The 21289-nt window shown below is 37.3% G+C and overlaps 1 protein-coding gene across 4 annotated transcripts in view; it reads right to left on the minus strand.

Annotated features, from left to right (window-relative positions):
• Positions 1 to 21289, minus strand: part of JPH1 (junctophilin 1) — an 83222-nt gene that overhangs the window by 21055 nt on the left and 40878 nt on the right. For all 4 annotated transcript variants that reach the window (XM_027722056.2, XM_027722055.2, XM_027722054.2 and 1 more), the window contains exon 3: positions 6326 to 6444. In XM_027722056.2, the coding sequence (XP_027577857.1) occupies positions 6326 to 6444 (119 nt within the window). The remainder of the gene's footprint in view (positions 1 to 6325; positions 6445 to 21289) is intronic.

Consider the following 21289-nt stretch of genomic DNA (forward strand, 5'->3'; position numbering starts at 1 on the left):
TTTGACTCCTGTTCAAATTATGATCTGAGTGAATAACTGCTACAAAACTAGTAGGTAGAAATCTTCATCTTCTCTAAATTCTCAGCATGGTCTTCTATGTCATACTGAACAATACTGCATTACATTACTCAGGTCTATAATATGAATAAGATCTTTCTTTTTCAGATCTCTACATCTCTCTACTTTCAAGTAATTCTTAAATTTTGCACACTTTCTTGGAATAAAAGATTTCTGTGGCCCTGACAAACATAGAATGCAGCTGCAAAGATTATTTTTCTCTAATGGTCCACACCGTGTTAAAAACATAACAGGAGAAACCTAGCCTTTTATAACATAATTTAAACCTTCACTAGTATAATAAAATCCTTTCAGAATAGATCAGCATACTTTAGTGAAAATTAGCACTGTAAGGAAAGTTCTCAGTACAGACTTTGTTAGCTGAATTTCAACACGGAACAAATACTTATGACACAGTTATAAATAGGATTTATAATGGAAATGTTGACACTATGATAATAGTCCCACGTGATAGACCCTACTTCATCTTGTCCTTGGCTGGACACCATGACAGACCAATATAGAAATTCACTGGAGCAGGCCAACAGTGGGCAGGTTCTATGTCCTGGTTCTTTTTCAGAGCAAATGAATAATTTTTAACAGGAGAAAGGAGGTAATTAAAACTCTAAGGTAGCACTGACTTCTTTCTCCCAGATTACACCTGCAATTAACACACTCGTGGTGTCAGATTAGATAGGTATACCTAGGCTAGAATTCCAGAAGTTACTTCAAGATAGCAACATAGCCAAGACAGCACTGAAGTTAGTCCAGGCTTCTAGACAGCTTTCACAGACAGACGCTGTAGCCTTTACTAGGCAACAAGTTTCATCTAGATGTAAATTAACTAGCTCAGTACTTAATGCAAGCCTGTGAAAATTACAGTGATTGTAGCAGCTTTATCTCTCTACAGGAAACTGGTTCTCTGTTATTAGTTTTAAAAGTTAATTTGCTCAAAACTAATTATGCACATTTTTTCCTAAGCAAATCATTTGATTATGTGACTCAGAAGTATCTTGGAGAGATTGAGAAAGCATCCTGAAGAATTAAGAGTAAGCCTTTGCAAACTCTCTTTGCTTTGCCTTCTCCCAGGCACGCTTTCTTGTTCCAGATGCATGCAGGAATGCTGTGGAGTGGGTTGAACCAGCATGTGTGTATGGCAATGTGGCAGGATGGGTGCAAACTGCCAGCAAGCTGGATGGACCTCACACTGGGCAAGAGGAAAGGGTGGGGCCATCTGTACGCAGGGCTTGGTGAGACTGGTGATAAATCTGGAAGGCAAGCTGTAAAGACTGGTATGACAAGGGCTATAAAAGAAAGGGGAGAACAAGAATAAAGCTTGACATTGACATCTTTTCTTTCAAGGCACCTTCTTTCTTTATTACTGGATACAACGGAAGTGTATCAGGATATGTCTACAGGCTATGGTTTCTCCAGAGTTCTGCAGAAAGAGAATGGAAGCAATAAATTGTAGAGAAAAAATGGCATAGCAAGAATTGCAACAACAGTTGTGTGCGAATGATGAAGTCATATGTAGACTAAATTCAGAAAATGAACAGGCTTTTGTATGACTAAGAGTAGTGAGCGTATGCTCTAAGGCACAAACTGATGGCATGGCTGGTAACTTTTCAGGCAAAATGCTCATTGTAATTGGGTTTTTAAATACAAATATCTGGTCTGGCCCATATGCATTTAGCCAGGACATTCTAGTTAATTAGCATCAGCCAGAAATCTCTCTTTGCTGTCCATATGGAGTTTGCATTTTGAGAACTGGAGGAGGTGGCGATGACAGAGAGGAGGAAGATGGGAAGGATGTGTTTTTTTCTGAGGCTACAGACATCCACCACTGGTCAAAAGAGAATGTAAACCACAGTTGCTCTTTGAGGCATCAGAGGCCATTACAAATGGCCTTATCATAAACTTAAAATGCTTATTTCTGAAACTAGAAATGTTCAGCATGTTAATAGTGATGCTTTAAGAGTAACCAAACATTATAATAAAAAATAATGGTAAAACCTGCTAAATTCTTTTTCTTATCATTAGAAAATATTTGCTATGTATTTCACCTGAAAAAATTCTGTCCATCTCTTTAGACAGCTTTAGTTTGATAAACTGCTCCTTGATTTCTCTCATGCCTTGTTTAGGAGATCAGAAACTGGATGAATTGTTTTGGTGATCCATGTATGTTCATCTGGCAGCTGGCTAGCCTGACAAATAATCTGCCAGAAAACAATTCAGATCTGAATTTCCAGACCTTAATTCCTCTGCGGTAAAGTGCCCACACTGCTCTTACCCTGCGGCAAAGTAGTTTCACCCTTCTTTCATTTAATCAAATGTTATTCATTCAAACTGAATGAAAGAGCAGTATCCTTTTGCTGCAGGATATACATGCACACAGACAATTATGGTTTAGCTGTCCAGTCTGTACAATTCATACTTCAGTTTACCTCCTGATAGTGTGTTTACAAGACTATATCTGAGAGATGGTCTGTGGAATTTAGAATGAATGTGTAAGTCAAAACATCTTCTAACCTTGTGCAATATTAGAACAATACTCCTCCTTTTTACTGGGTGTACAAAATCCTTTCTTTTCTGTTAGACCTTTGATACAGCACTCCCATTAGTAATTTGCTATTCTCTACATTTTAACAAGAGACACAAAACAGCATTTATTTTTTGTCTAAGCAAAAACAAATCTCAAACTGTCCCTGGATGACTCCCTTGAATGAGGCTATGACTCAGGTTTCATTTGTTTCTGTCCTGGTATGCTCTCTTTTGACACATCTACAAGCTTTCTGATGCCTGGAGAAAACAAACAGGTCAGAGCTGGGATTTCTCAAAATTCATTTTATTTGTCGATAAAAAGGCCTGTAAAATATGGCCTCTGTAAAGACTGCAACATTTGTTAAATCTACAAAATGTATAGCCTTGTGCATAGGGCTCTGAAAAGACATGAATCCTCATAATTATTAATCACTAGGACAAATCTCTGTACAACGAAAGTAGAAGAGGGTCTTGCCTGAGACTAGCATGAACAAACTCAGGGAAAAACATCTCCCTGCAGCCTTATAACTCCTTATACCATGGCTCTGACCTTTTCAGTCATACTTGGCTTTACTCATATGCAAACACTAAGGCAATCAATCACTGCGAAACCTGAATCTAAAGATTTCTACGGTACCTAATTACTGACATTATTATGCTTAAATGCTTGATGCCACTTTACTTTCTACTGCTTTGTTCTCCTTTTAGTCTCCTTTTAACTACATTACAAAGCTAGAACATCTTGGCAGCTTCTGATGAATGTCTTAATGAACATAAAAGTGAAACGTGAGAGAAAGTAATTGGAAAGTATGAATTATCATGGTACAATGACTTACGAATATTCACTGTAACTACAATTTGTGTGTAATACTAGGCTATATGGCCCAGAAGGTTGCTTTTTAAGAATCTAAAATTTAAGAGCTTTATCAATGGACTTAGGCTGCAAGTAATTCAGAGATCACTCATTAAGACAGAAAAAAAAAATTCACAGTTGTTTACAGAGAGGTATTTGTCTTTGACTTTTTTTGTCTCTTTGTTTGAAGAGGCTTGTTGATATACTACATACATTTACTGCTGACAGCATGCTTGAAATACTAAGCAGTTAAATAAATAAGAGAAAAATTACACTGTCTCATAACTTATTTTCAAGACTATTTAGTACAATGGAAAGCTCTCACTTAACTATAGCTTGAGAGACTGAGACACAAAACTTACCATTACCTTTTAGTAGCACTTACAGAGACTTATAAAGATACTGTAAAAAATATAAAGCTCAAGAAACAGGAAAACCAAGAAGTTGCTATTAGGAAGCAATAACGGTTATCTTGTTTTCATTCAAACACATGAAAAATGCTATTCAAAGAGCAGCTATTTACTGTTGTTTGTGTGAGTGAATGTAAATAATTAAAAATACTTATCTATTTTATTACCATAAATGGCAAAAGCTAATGATAACACTGTCCAGTAAGTCTTGGCATGACTTGGGAAATCCATAAACGAACGTGTGGACAAGTGAGTCTCAGGGTTAACTAGTACCACACAGAAGAAATGTATCTGAAAAAGGCATCATGTACACTGAGTCTGGAAAACATCTTAGACATGATAGTATTTGAAATTATCACAATGATGTGTGAACCCCGTGGTTTGCTGCAGCTTATTTGGGATAACTGAAATTTAGTTAATATCTTGGCATTTTGCAAGTTACCTAAGCAATGGGAATAGCAATTTTTTTCAAGTGTATACAAACATGCTGTATTTGGTTATCTTGAAAATAATTAGGAAACTCAAAATTTAGACTCCAGAAGAGGTATTTATCTTTTGATAGGTAGCTAAGTAACTGAGAGATGTTTCCATACAAAGAACAGAGCAAGTAAACTTTAAGAAATGCTTTGTTACGTCACTGCACACATATCCAGCTGCATTTGCAGAGGTGATACAAATTCTTCTCTTCTGTAATTGGAATAAAAGTTTCAAATGAGAGGAAAATAAGATCCCACACCTTCTCTCCCCAAATCTCAGCCAATTTGTCAGCAATGCTACTTCATTTCCTGTGGCAGGAAGTAAAAAAAGACATCTGAGAAATTCTTGATTTGGGCAATTTCTTGGCGTCAAATTTCACACCATCAGATGTTTGCATTTTCACTCGAGTGCTCCAGCCATTTCTTTATTTCAAGGGTTTGGCAGCTTTCAAATACTTTCTTTCCAAATGCTTCAATTCTTTGCATGGCTACACCTATGACTTCTTAACTTATGACTGGAAAGATGACCTGCTGCTATAAACTGTAATTTCTTCAGCTGATAGAAGAATGAAATAATGAAAAAAGAAAAAGACTTGATTATTATAGAAGTATGGGCCACTAATATACATCCACAGGGAAGGTAGTATTGAGGTAATTTCCAACAGTGAAAGGTACATATTTATACTGTTTTAAAGCCAGTACTGGAAATAGTTCTTTTGAACTTTGCCTACAGTTCTGGACTGCCATGTTCAAGAAAGATGAATTTACATCAGGATGTGTACAAAGAAAGTTTGCAAGACTGGCGAGGGGAATGGAGGTTCTAATCAGGTGGCCAACCCTTGACTTATGCACTAAATGAATAAAAAAAGAGTGCCCCAACTCTCCCAACCCCAAAATACAAACAAGTACTTAGGAATAAAGAAAAAAACGAGTATTCTTTAAACTTTCTGACAATAAAGATTTAGTAACAAGTTATATGCAGTACTCATTTAAAATAAAAATTGAAGGGAATAGGTGCACTTTTAGAAAATGCTGAAGAATGTTGTTGTGTGTTTATTTTGTGGGTCATGATATTCGCCTCCATTCACTATATGGGTACATTTAAGAATAAGCAGGTTATGTCTGAAACAAAGATATGCAGAAGATGACAGTAAGTGAAAATGAATCTTAGAGCTATAATCTATATTAGCATATGAGTGCTGGCAGGTCCTTGAAAAGTAATAACAAGATATGACTCAACTCAATTTGACAGGTGAAAGAAAGGGCAGACATGAAAAGACATTAAATTGGCAAATGGAGTTCCATTTTATCTATTCAATCTTAAGCTAAAGAGCAGTACTCAAAAATATTAGCTTCATGGAAAGAGAGTAGAAAAACAAAGCAAAATCAGCTTTGCTTCTTTCTATAACAACTTTTCAAACCACGTGACAGATTAAAATGGGCTGGATGCTGATATAAGTGAGATAGACCTAATTCTATTATATCTTGAATAGGGGACTAACGTTTCACAGAGCACCACAGGTATAACAGAGAAAGATTCCCCCACAGATTATGTATGTCTAATGGTCAAGCATTCACCAAAATTCAGACCTTAGCTAACCCAGATGGTCAAGAATTCCACTGGACAGTAAAAAAGTTAAGGATCTTTCCACTAATAAATGCATTATAAAATTAACCAAAATTTCTGTGGATTTATGTTCTCTGAAGTCTACCTTTGACACCATACTGAATAAACCATTAATCTGAGGCAAAGTTATATCCTTGGTACTTTTCAACACACTACTGTTTTCATACAAAGCTATAGTTAGCAAATTATTAAAAACTGAAAGCAAAATCTCCTTTAGCAATGTACACTCCTCATGACTGAGATGACTATTATTTCCATTTAAATGATAACATTCAAAATGAAATCAACACTTTTAACTTAACACAAAATCTTTTCACTGCAATAAAGCAATTAGCCACAAAAAACCCCAATCTACAATTACCTGGTTGGTAGAAATTTGGTGAAAGTTCTCTGGCAACTGCTCTTGCAATATCACATTCCTGTCGAGCAGCCTGAGCAGCCTGATCCGCAGCATCAGCTTTAGCTCTTGCATGTGCGGTTCTGTACAAAGTAGAAAACAGTTTTTATGCAAAGTAGTCTTTTATCAGTTGCATCAAGAATGTGAGAGTAAAGGACCTCAACTATCATGCACTATCCTGTACAGTGTGCTCTTATGCCCACTTGTGAGTAACTGCGAATCAGCAAAGTATTTCAGAATCAAACCACTGTTCCTCTCAGCTCTGCAGTCCTGCTCATCCTCGAAATCACACTTACTTGCAGGAACACAATTACAGCCCAAGCTTATAATTAAAATTACAAAAAAAAAATATAGTATCTGACAGAAATCTGGGGTTAGGATTTAATTTCATGTTACCACAATGTGCACAAAAGTGTACAGAAGGTCAGACTGAGCCACCACACTGACTCCTAAACAGGTTTTTGTGAGACCAGGATACATGGTGTTCAAATGCTACTACCCTTACAACATTTCAAAGTTAATGCTCAATGTTGGGTGCCATATAAAAACTTTTGAAGGGCAAAATTCAGGTATGTCGGCCCAAAAATATGGGAAATGTCTTCTACAATCAGACCATGTTGCAAAGAAATAGCACAGAAGTGTTTGACACTTCAATAGGCATTTGTATAAACAACAGTTTATTACCAGTTTTAAATTCTTGTAACTCACTGAATTTTAAATCCAAAAACAATCTGAAAAGGCAACTTTTCAGAAGTCAAGACAACAGTTTGGAATACTCTGGTAAAGTAATCTGCCCTTTGCTTCCATTTTTTTCCTTTCGCTATTTCTTAAAAAGCCTCAAGAACAGCTTGTGCAAAGGCCTCTGATTCCAGACTGTGCAAAACGACAGTTGTGTTACTGCAGGTTTGCAGCTAGGTTTGTCCCATCTTCTCTCACCACTTCATTTTCCAAACAGTCATCTGTTTAAAAATTCCTGATGACAGTGATCTCTCTGTGCCTCCACAACATTAGCACACAGCCCAGAGCTATGAAATGGTTCGTTAAAACAGAGGGAAAGCTAAACACGGCAAACTAGCAGAATTTTTTGAGACTCTAGAGATATTAATAACCTTCCTAAACCAGATACATTAAATTTCATGATCTCATCCCTTTTCTCGTAACATTCTAGTAGAAAACTGACACTGAAGTAAGAAAATAATTATTTAAGAGAACAACAGTAGCACCAACTTTTATCCTGTGTGCCTGGTGATAATAATCAACAGCAATCAAATAAATTAAAACTTTCAACAACTTCATCGTAAAAATTCAGTTTTCTTTTCAAGGAATAAAGAAGAGTTCTATGTGTTTTAGACAAAGTAAGAATTAAAAGTTAGCATTAACCAGAATGAGCATCAAGAGATTAACAGAACGGCAGACTTTGCATTTCTAAAAGGATGTTTAATCCCTTAGGGTACTAGTATAAACACAGTCATAAAAAAACCACATAGACAGTTTCATCTGTGGTGCCTGGAGAAGATTTATTTAAGTTACATCCTTCCTAAAATGTGTGTGGGGATAAATGTTGAATGTTATTTCAAAGCTTAGCTTGTCATAATTTACTGGATAAATATCAGCTTATGCTGCCTTCTTGCGGGTCCCTCTCGGTCTGTGAGAAAAAAAGATAATGAACAAATAAGCTGTAACACCTTCAATTTGTACTTAGGATGGGGGAAAGAAACTGTTAATAATAACGAACACACCGTATAATCCCATATGTGTTCTGTGCAGTTCATGAATGGGTGTATGGTATGTGCTTGCTTAGTAACAGCTATCAAACCCGTTCTTTCTCTATAATCATTATTTTCAATTAGATGAGCTATTCTTAGCTACTGCATAATTATGTCTATGTAGCATAAACTTAATGAAGCAATCCTAGCACTGGGACATTGTTTTGTGAGACAATAATGTAGTCTGCACATAGATAAACTAGACACTACTCATCTTTTTGTGATGAAAGAACAACCAGACTACTCCCATACAAAAATAGTCTAACACTACTGCTACTGCTACAACAGACATTTTAAAACCTCATATACTAAATGACCAGCACCAGGAAGACATACTGCCAGGATAATACATTTATTTACTGATGTCTGTGAATTTTCTATATTATTACATCCAAGAAGCAAATCACACATCCCGTTCCATTATACAGTATGAATTAGTAAAGGAATTAAATGGTGACATGAGTAAAAAGCTCATGTAACTTTGTTACATGAAGCTGGGCAAAGCAAGTCGCAACAGGATGAAGCCAAGGGAACAGAAGGTAAATGAGCATGGCTTTCCTTGGCTGCCTTCTCTCACACCTCTTTTTTTCAACTTGCACTTCCTGCTATTCTGCCCCTTTTGTCCTCACAGTCAGGAGTTCCAGCAGACCAGAACAGGAGTGACTGTTCAGAAGTGAACACTGCCAAGGCATGTCCCAGCGATACACTGGAGCAGTCTCAGTGCTGTGCTGAGAGATGACGCAGCAAGAGGAACTAACCAGGCACAGGAGGGTAAGGCACAAGAACAACAGTTTATGCTCCTGAGCAGGCCTTCAACCAGCCAAACAGGAGTGTGTGCACATGGCAGTGCGGAGACACTTTCCCAATAGCCTCTTCAACAAGCATCGTGGATGACAAATGGCAAAAGTGAAAGAACAGGAGAAAGCAGAAGAGATGATCCTTTTCCACAGAACAGCAGCAATGTGCTCTGCCTGTGAATGCAGGCTCTCCATTATTTGCATTGCTTGCTAGTTATCACCTTGGCATTTGGATGCTTTACTGGCTAACTTCAGCAATGTGTCCTTTATCATCTCAATTTGCAACTGTATCTTCAGACATTTTTTTCTCATTTCCTGCACACTTATTTTTAAGTGTCAGACTTAAATAATTTTTCTGTTGCTATTTAATTTCCTGAGTCTTTTTATTCTGACTTCCACACTTGATTTCTCTGTATGTTTTTCAAATTACTTGCTTACAATTACTGCTGCTTGACACTACATTTTGTTTGTACTTGCTTTATTTTGCCTTGCACTGACCACCACACTATCAGACTTTTATTATCAGAAACTATGAAGAAATATATTAGTTTTGAATGACAATGTTTATAAAGGAGAACTATCAAAGCAGAAATTGAATCCATTTGCTCCATTTATGCTTCACACAGTTTGGGAAAGCCTTCTTTACCTTTCATTTCTGGAGCAATTTTGTCACTGTAAAGTCTTGAAGTTTTGTTTGTTATCAGTAATTATTCACGGAAATTTAAGTCTATGATATATCATGTAAAAATGACCCACATTTGAATGACCACCTTCTACTTTTTTTCCCCAGAGAACTCTACATCATTTGCCAAGACAAGAGATCTTTAAGAGAACTTTTGAAAGCAAAACTCAAAATGTCTCCTTTCCTCTCCCCCAGCCAAGAAAAAGATTGCAGCAGGCTTTTCATCTTGTTCCACACATTTTCCAGGAAGGATCGATCTGAAGTTTCAGCCGTAAAACAGAAATTATGCAGGAAAGTGGGTAGCAAAGCAGACTGCAAAGCAGTACAGGAAAACAAGTGACTTGCTTTGCAATGCTTCATTCAGGTTCTAATCCACAGCAAAGGACCTTTAACAAATTTTTTTATTTTAGGTGAACAGGCAGTTCTTTGTAAAATTCATTCTTAGTAACTGTAATAGCAAATACACACTACTAACTTGTGAATTACCATGTGGTTTTCCATGTATTTCTACTTGAAAGTGTCATCATACCATTAACATTCCACGTGATGTCTCAAGCACATGTTTGAAAGCTTTCAAATAAATCAATATAAAAATTATTTACCAAAACCAATTAATATTTAGAGGGACAACCTATCACTTCAGTAATGAGTCCACAGTGGTGGTAAATTCAATCAAGGCAGGGGCAAAATTAAGTGTTACATGTGCCAGCAATCAAACTGTATTTACATTAAGGAGGAACATGTACCTATAGCTCATGCAGAGTCTTAATACCATGTGGTAGCATGTGGAGTCCCTGTATTTATCATTCTCTGTTGTCAGTGATGGAGGGCTGGAGGACCAATGGCTAACTGAGTAACTTTGGTATTGTGAGAAACTGTATTCAGTCAGACTCATATCAGGGTCTGATTCTGAAAGAAGCTTAAGCTTTCCAGACTGTGGGACAACTGTTCTTTACTGAGACCTTTCTTTTCTGTGCTTGGTTGGGTAGGTAAACACGGACACATCATCTTAATTACACTCAAAAATTACAAGCACAGAGCCCGAGGCTCCCTACAAGCAGTCTCCCCTTCCAGCAATACTGTGATCAGATTTCTATCTACTTATATGCGAAAAATGACTTGAAGGAGGAGTACTGAGGGCTGAAGAGCTTAAGCAGTATTATCTCCCATTCTGCAGCAACAATGCTTATATATAATGCCATGTGCCTGGAATGCATTATGTAATGTTTATCTAAATTTAAAACCCATTTAGAACTGTCCATTACCCTCCAGATTATTTTGTATTTCCATGGTATCCTTCAATGCACTTGTAATGATGCCTCATTCAGAGTCAACTAAAAATGTAAGCAACATATGTTTACTCTGTTTCATTTTTCAGATTTTATTAAACATAGTGATTCCAGCATAAAGCTTTCCAGGAGCTTGTTTCCTATTTCTCAAAATTATAAAAATAATTTTGCTTTCTATTTGCTCAGTATATGAAACCAAATTATGTTATCAAATTATCCTAAACCATTAATATTTAAAATGTTACTTATGAACAGATTTCTATATTGTAAAGCAAAAAAAAAATCAGTAAAGGCCAAACCTACAAGAAGTTCTCAGAGATATATTTTATTAATGACAGCTATCAGGTTTGTCTGTTAACATTAACTATTGTGGGTTACTACCCATTATCATCCCTTTTGAAACTGGAATTCTCTAAACACAATCCCACCTTCCTAAACTCTAAAATGCAGTGATTTTTCCAGAAAGCAGAGAACACACTGTTGGGGTTTTTTTTCCAGGTATGAAACTTTCTAACATTTTTATATTTGTTTCTATCTGTCAGAGGCTCAATTCTGCAAAACCAAGTTCTGGTAAAATTAGTACAGAGATCCATAGCATTTCCATGAAAAGAGGAGCTGAGAGGAAGAGGAAAACTTCAAGCAAAGTTCTTTGGTAGTTTAATTTTCTCCTTGTCCCCATTTTATTTCCATATTCTTCTAATATTATATATCAATAATGAATGTTCAGTAATTATCTAGCATCTCTGCACTTTTTAACATTGCAAGAGAGAGTGTCGTTTATCAAGTGTGCTAACCATCCTCCTCAGCTTATTTCAGTGATAATACTGCATGAAAAACAATATTCTGCTTTGGTAGGAATAAAAATACATACATGCATAACTATGTAGAGCTACCTAGGAACTCTTGGCTTCATTACTCTCAACAACTCATTGCTGTAATATAGCTCAGAATTGAGGGTAGGTCACTGAATACCAGCAAGAAATGGGAATCTCTGAGAGAAACAGAGAGGAAAAAGATGGACTTACAGATAATGCAATACAAGCACTTCATGTCAGTGAGAAACCTTAAGTTCTCCTAAACTACAGATTGAAATAACAAAATGAGATATATGTCCTCAATTAAGGAGTCTGAACTCAATTTTAAGTGCTTTACTTCATCAATCTTCTCTGTGCTTTGCTAAATTTTAATCTCAACCAGCCACTCCTTCTTCATGAACTGACTTCACTCAGGAACTGGACTACCTTGGTACTACCAGTGAAGTCTGATGCAGTGAAGCATAAGCAGATCTATTATGCAAACACACTGCTGGCACATCGATCCGCATCATCTTGCCTAATGGATTTTGCTTCTGCAAACTCCTCCTTCACAGCCTAAATCCATTTCTCATATTTTTCAGTCTTAACTCATATTACAAGAACTGAAAAAATACTAACCTTCAATTAACGACTCCTGAAAAACTGAGGAAATTTCGTACAACCGGCAAATGGCCAACCTGTTTTCAGTACTTGAAAAAATAACCCGGGGATAATGACTGGTAAGTAATATATTAGTCTTAGGCATAAATAACTGCATAAATAAACTGAGTCTTCATCCATAAAGATTTACAGGCTAACAGTATATTGTGCCAGGCATCATGCTTTAACAAAGTATTTTGTCAGACACTTCATACACATGTAAAGATTATGGGTCCTATACCTTATCTAGTTTGCCTTGATTTAACATACTTGGACTATTTTCAAGGCTTCTGATTTTGCACCCTATGGCAAAGTAATTAAACAACAGCATAAATTACATGGAATTAATAAAGTACATAAAAATGGATTAAAAGCTAACTCTCTGATAAATTTCAAAGCTTAATGCAGAAGACATCAAAGAAAAGGGTTGATATGTGCATTTTACATTAGGAGTTAGTTTTTGGTTGTTTCGTATTTTACTTTTAGAATGTCTCAATACAAGCTAAAACATATTATGGTAGAGTGGGCAGATTACACAACTTCTGAATTCTTAAAAATCCTCAAGGACAATTTACTGTAAACTTAAGTTACTGTAATCTACAGTTTACTGTAACACTAAGTTCAATGATAACAACTCCAAACCCCACTTTGTTTAAGTGCGCCAAAACAGAACACTAGGAAACACAAAAATATAGGCAGTGTGGGAGATGGGCATGGAAAATCACACAGAAGGAATATAATATCATGCTGGTTAAACTCACATACTGATGCAAAAGGAAGGGTTAATGTGATCTTAATACATGTAGAGATGAAAATCAAGTATAAACTAAGGAATTTGTTCTTGTACTACATAATCCAGCATCCATAAAACCACTAATGGAACGATGCCCAGCTCATCTACATCTCAAGAAGAAAAGAGAAATGTCAGCATCACAGAATAATTTCGGTTCTAAAAAGACAAGCTTTTTAACTTAAACTTCTTGAGCCTTGTATTGAAGAAACACTGAGAAGCCACTTACTACTGTGTACACATGGGTATCTGACAATGGAATATGTGGTAGACATAATGGGGAGAAGTGTTTCAGATAAAGATTTATCTTGTCCAACAATTAGAAGTTGAATTTGGGCACAGTCAACCTTAAAATGTTATAGGTATAATCTACAGAGAAAAAGATGGACATTTTTAAGCCTTTGCAATTATACTAGGCACTGTAATAAATGTCCCCTTTAATCCATTTTCTGAGAAAAGAATGACATAGTCCTTTGTTTACAGGAAGTGAGATTAGCTGATTTAGGAGCTGTTTACATTAGGTATTTTAGACATCTGACATAAGGGTTCTGATCATCTCATTGGAGACACCCATTACTCCATTAAAAATAAGTCACTTGAATTATTTACAGTTTGGACTTCAGAACTGTGTGGATGTTACGCTTCTGCAGCAGTCAGCAGGAATGTTCCCTGCTGCACCTACAAATGTATGAAACCTCTTACGGCAAACACCAATCCATGTGTTTGCTGAGGAATCAGCTGCCTTCTTATGTCAAGAATCAGAACCTGTCTGCATTCTCTTTTAGACCTCTATGGTCCATATCAATAAAGCCAGAACAGCTCAGCAACTCAGGAGTGTCAAGGTATTGATTTCTGTAATACTAGACACATATTCACAGCAGTTCAGAAAGACTTTAGGTTAATGAAGGACAGCACACTCAAGAAGGTATTTCTGAAAATCCACTTTTAACAATAGAGATAGATTAGTTCGATCTCCCTAGCCTAGTCTGTCTTCCAGGCCCTCACATCGGTTCACTTTTTTGGAAAAAGAGTCACATGCAGATGTCTGAATTGACAGTGGTTTTAAATTGCTGTTAAGCATCACTAGAGAAGTTGCTTTACATGGTACTCTCCATAACCTTAGGTGTCCCACTAGCCTAGCATTATTTATGTGCGTGACAGATATTCTGCCCCTGAATAAAGGATGTGGCTCTTCATGTGATATACTCAATTTTAATCACCATTCTGTCAGTAGTTTGAATGAATGAGTTTTGCTTTCGTATTGATTGTACTTGACCATAGCACTGGCACAGAAATCATAGAATCATTTAGGCTGGAAAAGACCTTTAAGATCATCAACTTGAACCATTAACCCAGTACTTCCCAGTCCACCTCTAAACCACATCCCTGAGCGCCACATCTACAAGTCTTTTAAAAACCACCACGAATGGTGACTCAACCACTTCTTGAGCAGCCTGTTCCAATGCTTGGCAACCTTTTAGGTGAGAAAATTTTTCCTAATATTCAGTCTAAACCTCCCCTTTCACAACTTGAGGTCATTCCCTCTTGTCTTATTGCTTGTTACATGTGAGAAAAGACTGACACCGACTTCGTTAAATCTTAAAGATGGCACGGTCTTCAATTTCAGCAAGATGAGCAGCATCACTTCAAGCAGAATGCAAGTTTTACTGTGGGAAAATTTACATTTGGACAAAATACACTTCTGTATACTATGCTCTTAGGGCTTTTTCCCTCATTTTTGCCAATGGTGATTCACTGACAGTATTTTTTCATGCCTCTTAAATATCAAGTACATCTAGAGAAAAGTATAAATCTACATGGATATTTGTCCATCTTGCTTCATAGGACAGACTGTATTCTATCCTATTTTATTACCAAGTCTACTTAGTGAGCAATATTTTCTTCCAGTTTCCTGGCCCCATAATATTAATTCCTGCAGACAGGAGAGGTTTCTTTTTGAAAGGGCTAAAGGAATAGCTGCAAACAATTTGATGTTTCCAATCACTAAAGCCAATTATATTGTTTCACTGAAGAGAGCTTCTGAATCTAGCTGGAAGCATAAAAAAGTAGATGTACACTTGAGCTTCAGCTGCTCCTGATGACACAGTTAAGTGAAAAAGAAAACAAAAAGGAAATTAAATAAGTTTCTCTTCCGTTCATCATAAAATACAAGCTTCACGGAAAAACAACTCCATGTAATAAGGATTCTGCACAGAGAAGGCAATCCTGTTCAACGAAATGGGAATACATGGACCACTGTGATCATTTGCTTAGATAATTTCTAAGGTATGTTTAGTGCATTGCTCTTCCCCCAGCACAAATATTTTTAAAAAACTGTTCTCCACCTGGGACAAATGAAATAAAATGGTAGGTATGATGACTGCTATCATCAACATCAATATCTGGCAGCTACTCTACACTCTAAGCATAAGAAAGCAACAACAAATCATCATCCCAGGAGTACAGCTAGATGAAAAATAAGAACAGCTTACAGGAAGAGACTAGGTTTTTTTTTTTTTTTTGGCATAAAAATGGACTGGTTTTGCCATTAAAAACATTATCTTCATTTTTTCAGTGTTCTGATTTTTACCACTTTCAATTACTTTAAAAGGTAAAAAAATCAGAAAATATGAAATCAGATGTCATTATTTAGATTTTTTTTGTTAGACTAGTTCTACTTAGGAAACTTTTGGAAGCTCTATTAGTCAATAAACTTATTCAGGAAAATTATGTCAAATGTCATCCACAACAATGCCTATTTCTTATCTCTCCCCTATACAGAGATGATGTGGGGTTTTTTATGAATTTCTTTTATTTTCAAGCAAAGACAAGTCCACAGTGTTAGAGATATTCTAGCAAAGAATACCAAAGTTTTTGTAGAGTAAAATTTGTAATATGAAACCAGCATCTGATCTCTTTTCACATACTAATATACATGTAACTTGCGACACATTTGCTGCATGAAAACTACATTACTGAATATTACAGGAAAAACATGAAAAAATATTTAAAATTCTGTGCGTTTTACTGGCTTCAAAAAGTGCAAGGTGAACTCCCCATTCATAAATAGTTCAAGGTCCATGCTTCATGCTTTTCCTAAGTGACTTTGGCAGTCTGTAACTTACTATATTGTAGTTTTAGCACCTGAACCCAAAGACTTCATTACTGTGCTTGATGGAGGAAAATATACTAAGTAAAAAGTCCCTACTACTCGTTTAGTGGCTTGGTGCTTATTTGGTTTTCTCTATTACAAAAGCTGTAACACACACATTTATTTCTGACATTTTCTCGAAATGTAGAAACAGTATGGAATTGAAATCTTCAAAACTAATGAGAACAGAAAGGATACACAGACCATGGAATAAAGTTCAATCACAGTCCTTAAAATCTAGTGGGGAAACAATACTGCAGTATTTTCAGCCTTTTAAAGGCATTAACAATGTGTGTTTAAATTTACTTTTTGTATCCTCAGCAATCTTAGAGCCAAGACTAAATTGGGCTTACCTTTCTTTGCATGATTCGTTTCTGTTCCCTGATTAGGTGCCAGATGTCTAGAAAATAGTACCGATAGAAAAATGTCTAGCAAACCATTCTGGAATAAGTTCTTCCATTTTCAGTTTTGTAAAGATAAGTGTTATAAAAATTCACAGAAATACCTGAATAACAGAAAACAACGATACCTTATAATTGAACAGCTTAATTAACAAAGGGCGTAAGCTCTCCACTGAAGACAAGTGCAGGGATAATTGTATCTGATTTGACTTTTCTCCAGGATGGCAGACATGAATCCAGTTGTTCATATTATACATTAAACATCAAGAGACTGAACAGGTTAAACAAGCAAAGAAAGACTTTGATGATCCTTCCATCTGTAAACATGTAATTCCTCTTAACTGAAGAGCACTGCAGATTGAAAATAACATCAGATCATTTCAGATATAGGGCAGCTGACAGCTATTCACAGGTTTTGCTATCTCCAGCATGAAGGAAATGCAAAACCTGGGTTTATGACAAATGCAGCTAACAGCTTTAAAATAACCTTTTCTCATATATATACCCCCCTCCAATAAACATCTACGTATGTATTTACCCTCTGTAGCTATCTACAAGGCTGCCAATAACACAAACTTTGAATAAACAATCAGCATGTCCTATCAGCACCAGAAAAATTGAAAACCCAGGAATGTTGCTCTCTGCTGGTTGCCATAGGGCTGATGATCTTGCCTAGATGCCCAGAAGGCTTTTGTGGCATCCAGAGACTGCTGAGTGTTCACAGCAGCCTATTTGTTCCTGCTTAGAGCGGTCCTTGACTGCTTTGTTCAGCTGAAGTCATGCAGATCTGCATGGTAAGGTTGAGGATTCATTGTTGTATTACATATTTAGCACTAACCATTCACGAGGGCAACAACTTTCTGCAAACTCATGAAGTCTACTGTTTTGGGACCCTCTGAACAGCGCTGGTCATGGTCTATTTGCTCCTTTTTTTTTCCCCTTACTACAGGCCTTGTCTGAAGCCCTAACATTCTCTCCCAGCCTCCTCTAAAAATCAAGTACTCTCTTTTCTCCATCACTAACAGCAGAATTTAAGCGTAAATACCACTGCATGCTATGAAGGAGGAAACAACTCCCAAAATAATCAGTTCTAACGTCTCCTTGTCCTCTCTTCACACAAACACAAATTTATCAGATTTTTTCCACATCTATCTAAAGGTTGATGGGTTTTACTGACACTCATGACTGTGACACTGGAGCAGCTGCTAAGACAAGAATCTCCTATTAGGCACTACCATGTGCTCCCCCTCCCACCAAAAAGCTATTCCTACTAAGGCCCGGTCTTGAGATCTGGTGCTTGAGATCGGGATTGACAAGCAATCCCCGAGCCTCAAAAATTAGTCTCCTTCCTAGTAAACTATTACAAATAAGTTACCTTTCTAAACTGCAGGTATCTGAGCTTTTACGAGTGTCAGAGAAAGGCCAATGCTGCTTCCTTTTGCATAGCAGGGCTACCACAGCTTGCCAGAAGCACCGGATCTGCTCTGCCTGCACTGAATAACGGTGCTGCACGCACATGGCAGTGTTTGCCAGAAGTGTTGGGCATTACTAAATAGACACCCATCTAAGTTCTGCACTCTTCATGTCTTCAATAAATTAACACTACAGGAGTAACTGCTGCTACAACAGCAATTAATATTGCTGCCAGCCAGTGGTAACTGCAAGGGTCTGAACACCAGCGAGTGAGAGGAAAATATTTTCACCTGCTATTTTTCTTGAGGACATTAAAAAAGCCTCACTGTGTCAAGGCCATGCATCTTGGCAGGGAAAGGGCTGATAAATCCCGGGACAGCCAGTGTCCTGGAATAACCTTGTGGACTGGATGAATTATCTTAAATCACGGAATCATAGAGTGGTTCAGGCTGGAAAGGATCTTAAAGATCATTTAGTTCCAATTCCCCTGCCATGGGCAGGGACACCTTCCACTAGAGCAGGTTGCTCAAAGCCCCATTCAATCTGGCCTTGAATACTTCCAGGAAGGGAACATCCATAACTTCTCTGGGCCGCCTGTTACTGCACCTGATCACCCTCACAGTAAGGAATTTCTTCCTAATACCTAACCTAAATCTATCCTAAAAATACCCTACCTAAATCTTCAGCTTGAAACCCCTCATCTTCCCACTACACTCCCCGATAAGGGAGTGTATCCCATCTTTCCTGTAGGTCCCTTTTAGGTACTGGAAGGAGGCTAGAAAGTCTCCCTGGAGCCTTCTCTTCCCTGGGCTAAAATACCCAAAAAACAACTTATTTTGCTTGGTTGTATACCAAGACAAGCTGGTCCTTCCAAGAGTCCATACAGATCCACCGTCACCTGAATATGCATCTTATTTTATGAATCCCATGGGGAAATACAAAGGTCATCAATCGGGAAGGCTTCAGTCACACTGAAGCCTGCATTGCTGGGGGCTTAAGGAGGAATGGAGGACATACTTGAAGAGCCACTGGAAGGACAGGGAAAGCAAACACATGCTTTCTTGAAGAATTTGATAATTCAAGATGATCACTGCAAGATTAACTCATCTTACACAATTAGCAAAATAATAACAGTAATAAAAATCTCTCCCTCAACAAACGACTGTCAGAATTTCAGCTAGATCTATTGATGAAGTGTATGTCTACCGAACAAGGAATGTGACCTCCCATCATGCTTAGATGATACTATTTAACAAAATGTCAGGGTCTGTTCCATAAAGCAGTCTTGCTGCTCCCTCAGGAGCATGCTCCGGCAGCAAGTGGATGTATATGGAATATGATTTCTCATTGGAAAGCAGAAGTCATTTGATAACAAGTAGAGACTTACTCTGCAATCGTATTAAACAAATAACATTTCATTCTCTGTGAGACTGACGTACAGTGAAAGCCCTGCTGAGATAAAGGAAACTTTTGCCACAAAGTACAGTGCTGAAAACACTTGCTGATGTACTGCAATGGGTGAGTTTGCAAGAAATTATGCAGAGATCCTTCATCATAGGTTGAAATTTGCTTTTAGCCGTTTCTTTTTCTAACTCTTTTGAAATTGAGTCCAGCTATAAAGTCTTGCAATTTACTTTTTTGTGAATGGCTGACCTGTCTAGTAGCAAAGTACTGTTCTGATTATTCAAATACCAAGAAAATAGGATACAAAACGGCCTCTTTTAGAAGGGTCAATATGGTAACTAGATTTCTACCTGACAATCAAGGTGGAATTGCACAGAATGGGCAGACATACAAAGAAAGCTTTTAGGAATTCTTAGGTCGAGGATTTTAATGTACTTTAATCAGAGTTTCTATGTGCAGAAATTCAACCTCTCTGTAAGTACATTAAAAGAGCGATCACTGGGGAGAAAAATTATACCCTTTACTCAGGTTTAATGGGTTTGAATAACAATTCAAAGGGTAGCGGTGTTCAAGCCCATAATATCTGGACTGAAAGCATGCAGGTCACAACATGAATCACTGCATGATTAGTTCTCTCTAATCATCTGGTTGATTGGGTAAAAACATAAGTGGGTTCCTTCTTTTAACACATCATATATTTTATAGAGTGAGAACATCATGGAAAAGTTCCAGATGCAGCACCCTTTACTGATAATTTTAGGTATATAATGCATTATCTCTGTAAAAATGCCAGAAACAGTGTATCAGTCTTATTACTTTAAACATGGTATGATAAAATCAAATATTACCAGCTTACGAGCGAGATAGTATGGGGAGAGCTTTGTATTTTTTAAGGAAGGAAAGAAGTCGCCTTTCTTATCTACCTAGAGGAAATACACAGTTCCCAGAGCCAAGAAAGCAGGACCCTCATTCAAAGATCTCACATGAAACAAGAGGGTCAATTTTGTTTGAAAAAGACTTCACAGAGACAAAAAGTCTTTGGAGAAGGTAAAGAAATAAAAGCTGTCTCTGGTATGGAAAACTGAAACTGAATGGACTAGCCAGGAAAAACTGTATTGAAGGACTCAGCCATCTGAGGTCCTAACAATTAGTCTCGAGGGAACAGAGCAAGGTAAGAGTCTGAGAGACCATATTTTCTAGTGTTGGTTAAAAACAGCTATCTGCTTTCTTGTTAAATCTATGAGGTAGTCTCAGAAACAAGAATCATGTCAAAGAAAAAGGAAGGCTGACTCCACAGCAGCACCCCAGAAACATTTGCCATAAGGCTCTGTTTGCAATGCTGGGACAACTCTTTTTGGCAACTGTACAGTCTTGTGTTAGAGAGCAAATGTGTTGCTCCCCCATTGCCCAGAGTAAGAGGTCCCAGTCCTTTTGGTGAGTATACACTACCAAATCTCCATGCTGAAGAACTATGAGCTCTAAAAAGGTCTCCCTTCCCCCAGAGCGCCTGGAGGTGCTATTCCGTTACACCACGAATGGTCAGGATATCCAGTGTGTCCATTTCTTCCTGCAAAGCTACTTGGCTAACAGTGGACACTTCTGTTTCACCAAAATTGACCTATTTGTTGTCGTGCAAATAAGGTGTCATCCCACCCTATATGAAAAGATAATTCCTTGCCAGCAAGACATAGCAGTCAGCCAAACAGCTGTGGAAAGCTGAGGTACAGTTTCCTCACAGGCCTCGGGGTCTTTCTCCTTAGGCGTGCTTTTACTTGACAGAA

Source organism: Pipra filicauda, unplaced genomic scaffold (genome assembly GCF_003945595.2).
Source record: "Pipra filicauda isolate LSUMZ 115617 unplaced genomic scaffold, ASM394559v2 scaffold177_size2800117_pilon, whole genome shotgun sequence".
In the NCBI taxonomy this organism is placed as follows: domain Eukaryota; kingdom Metazoa; phylum Chordata; class Aves; order Passeriformes; family Pipridae; genus Pipra; species Pipra filicauda.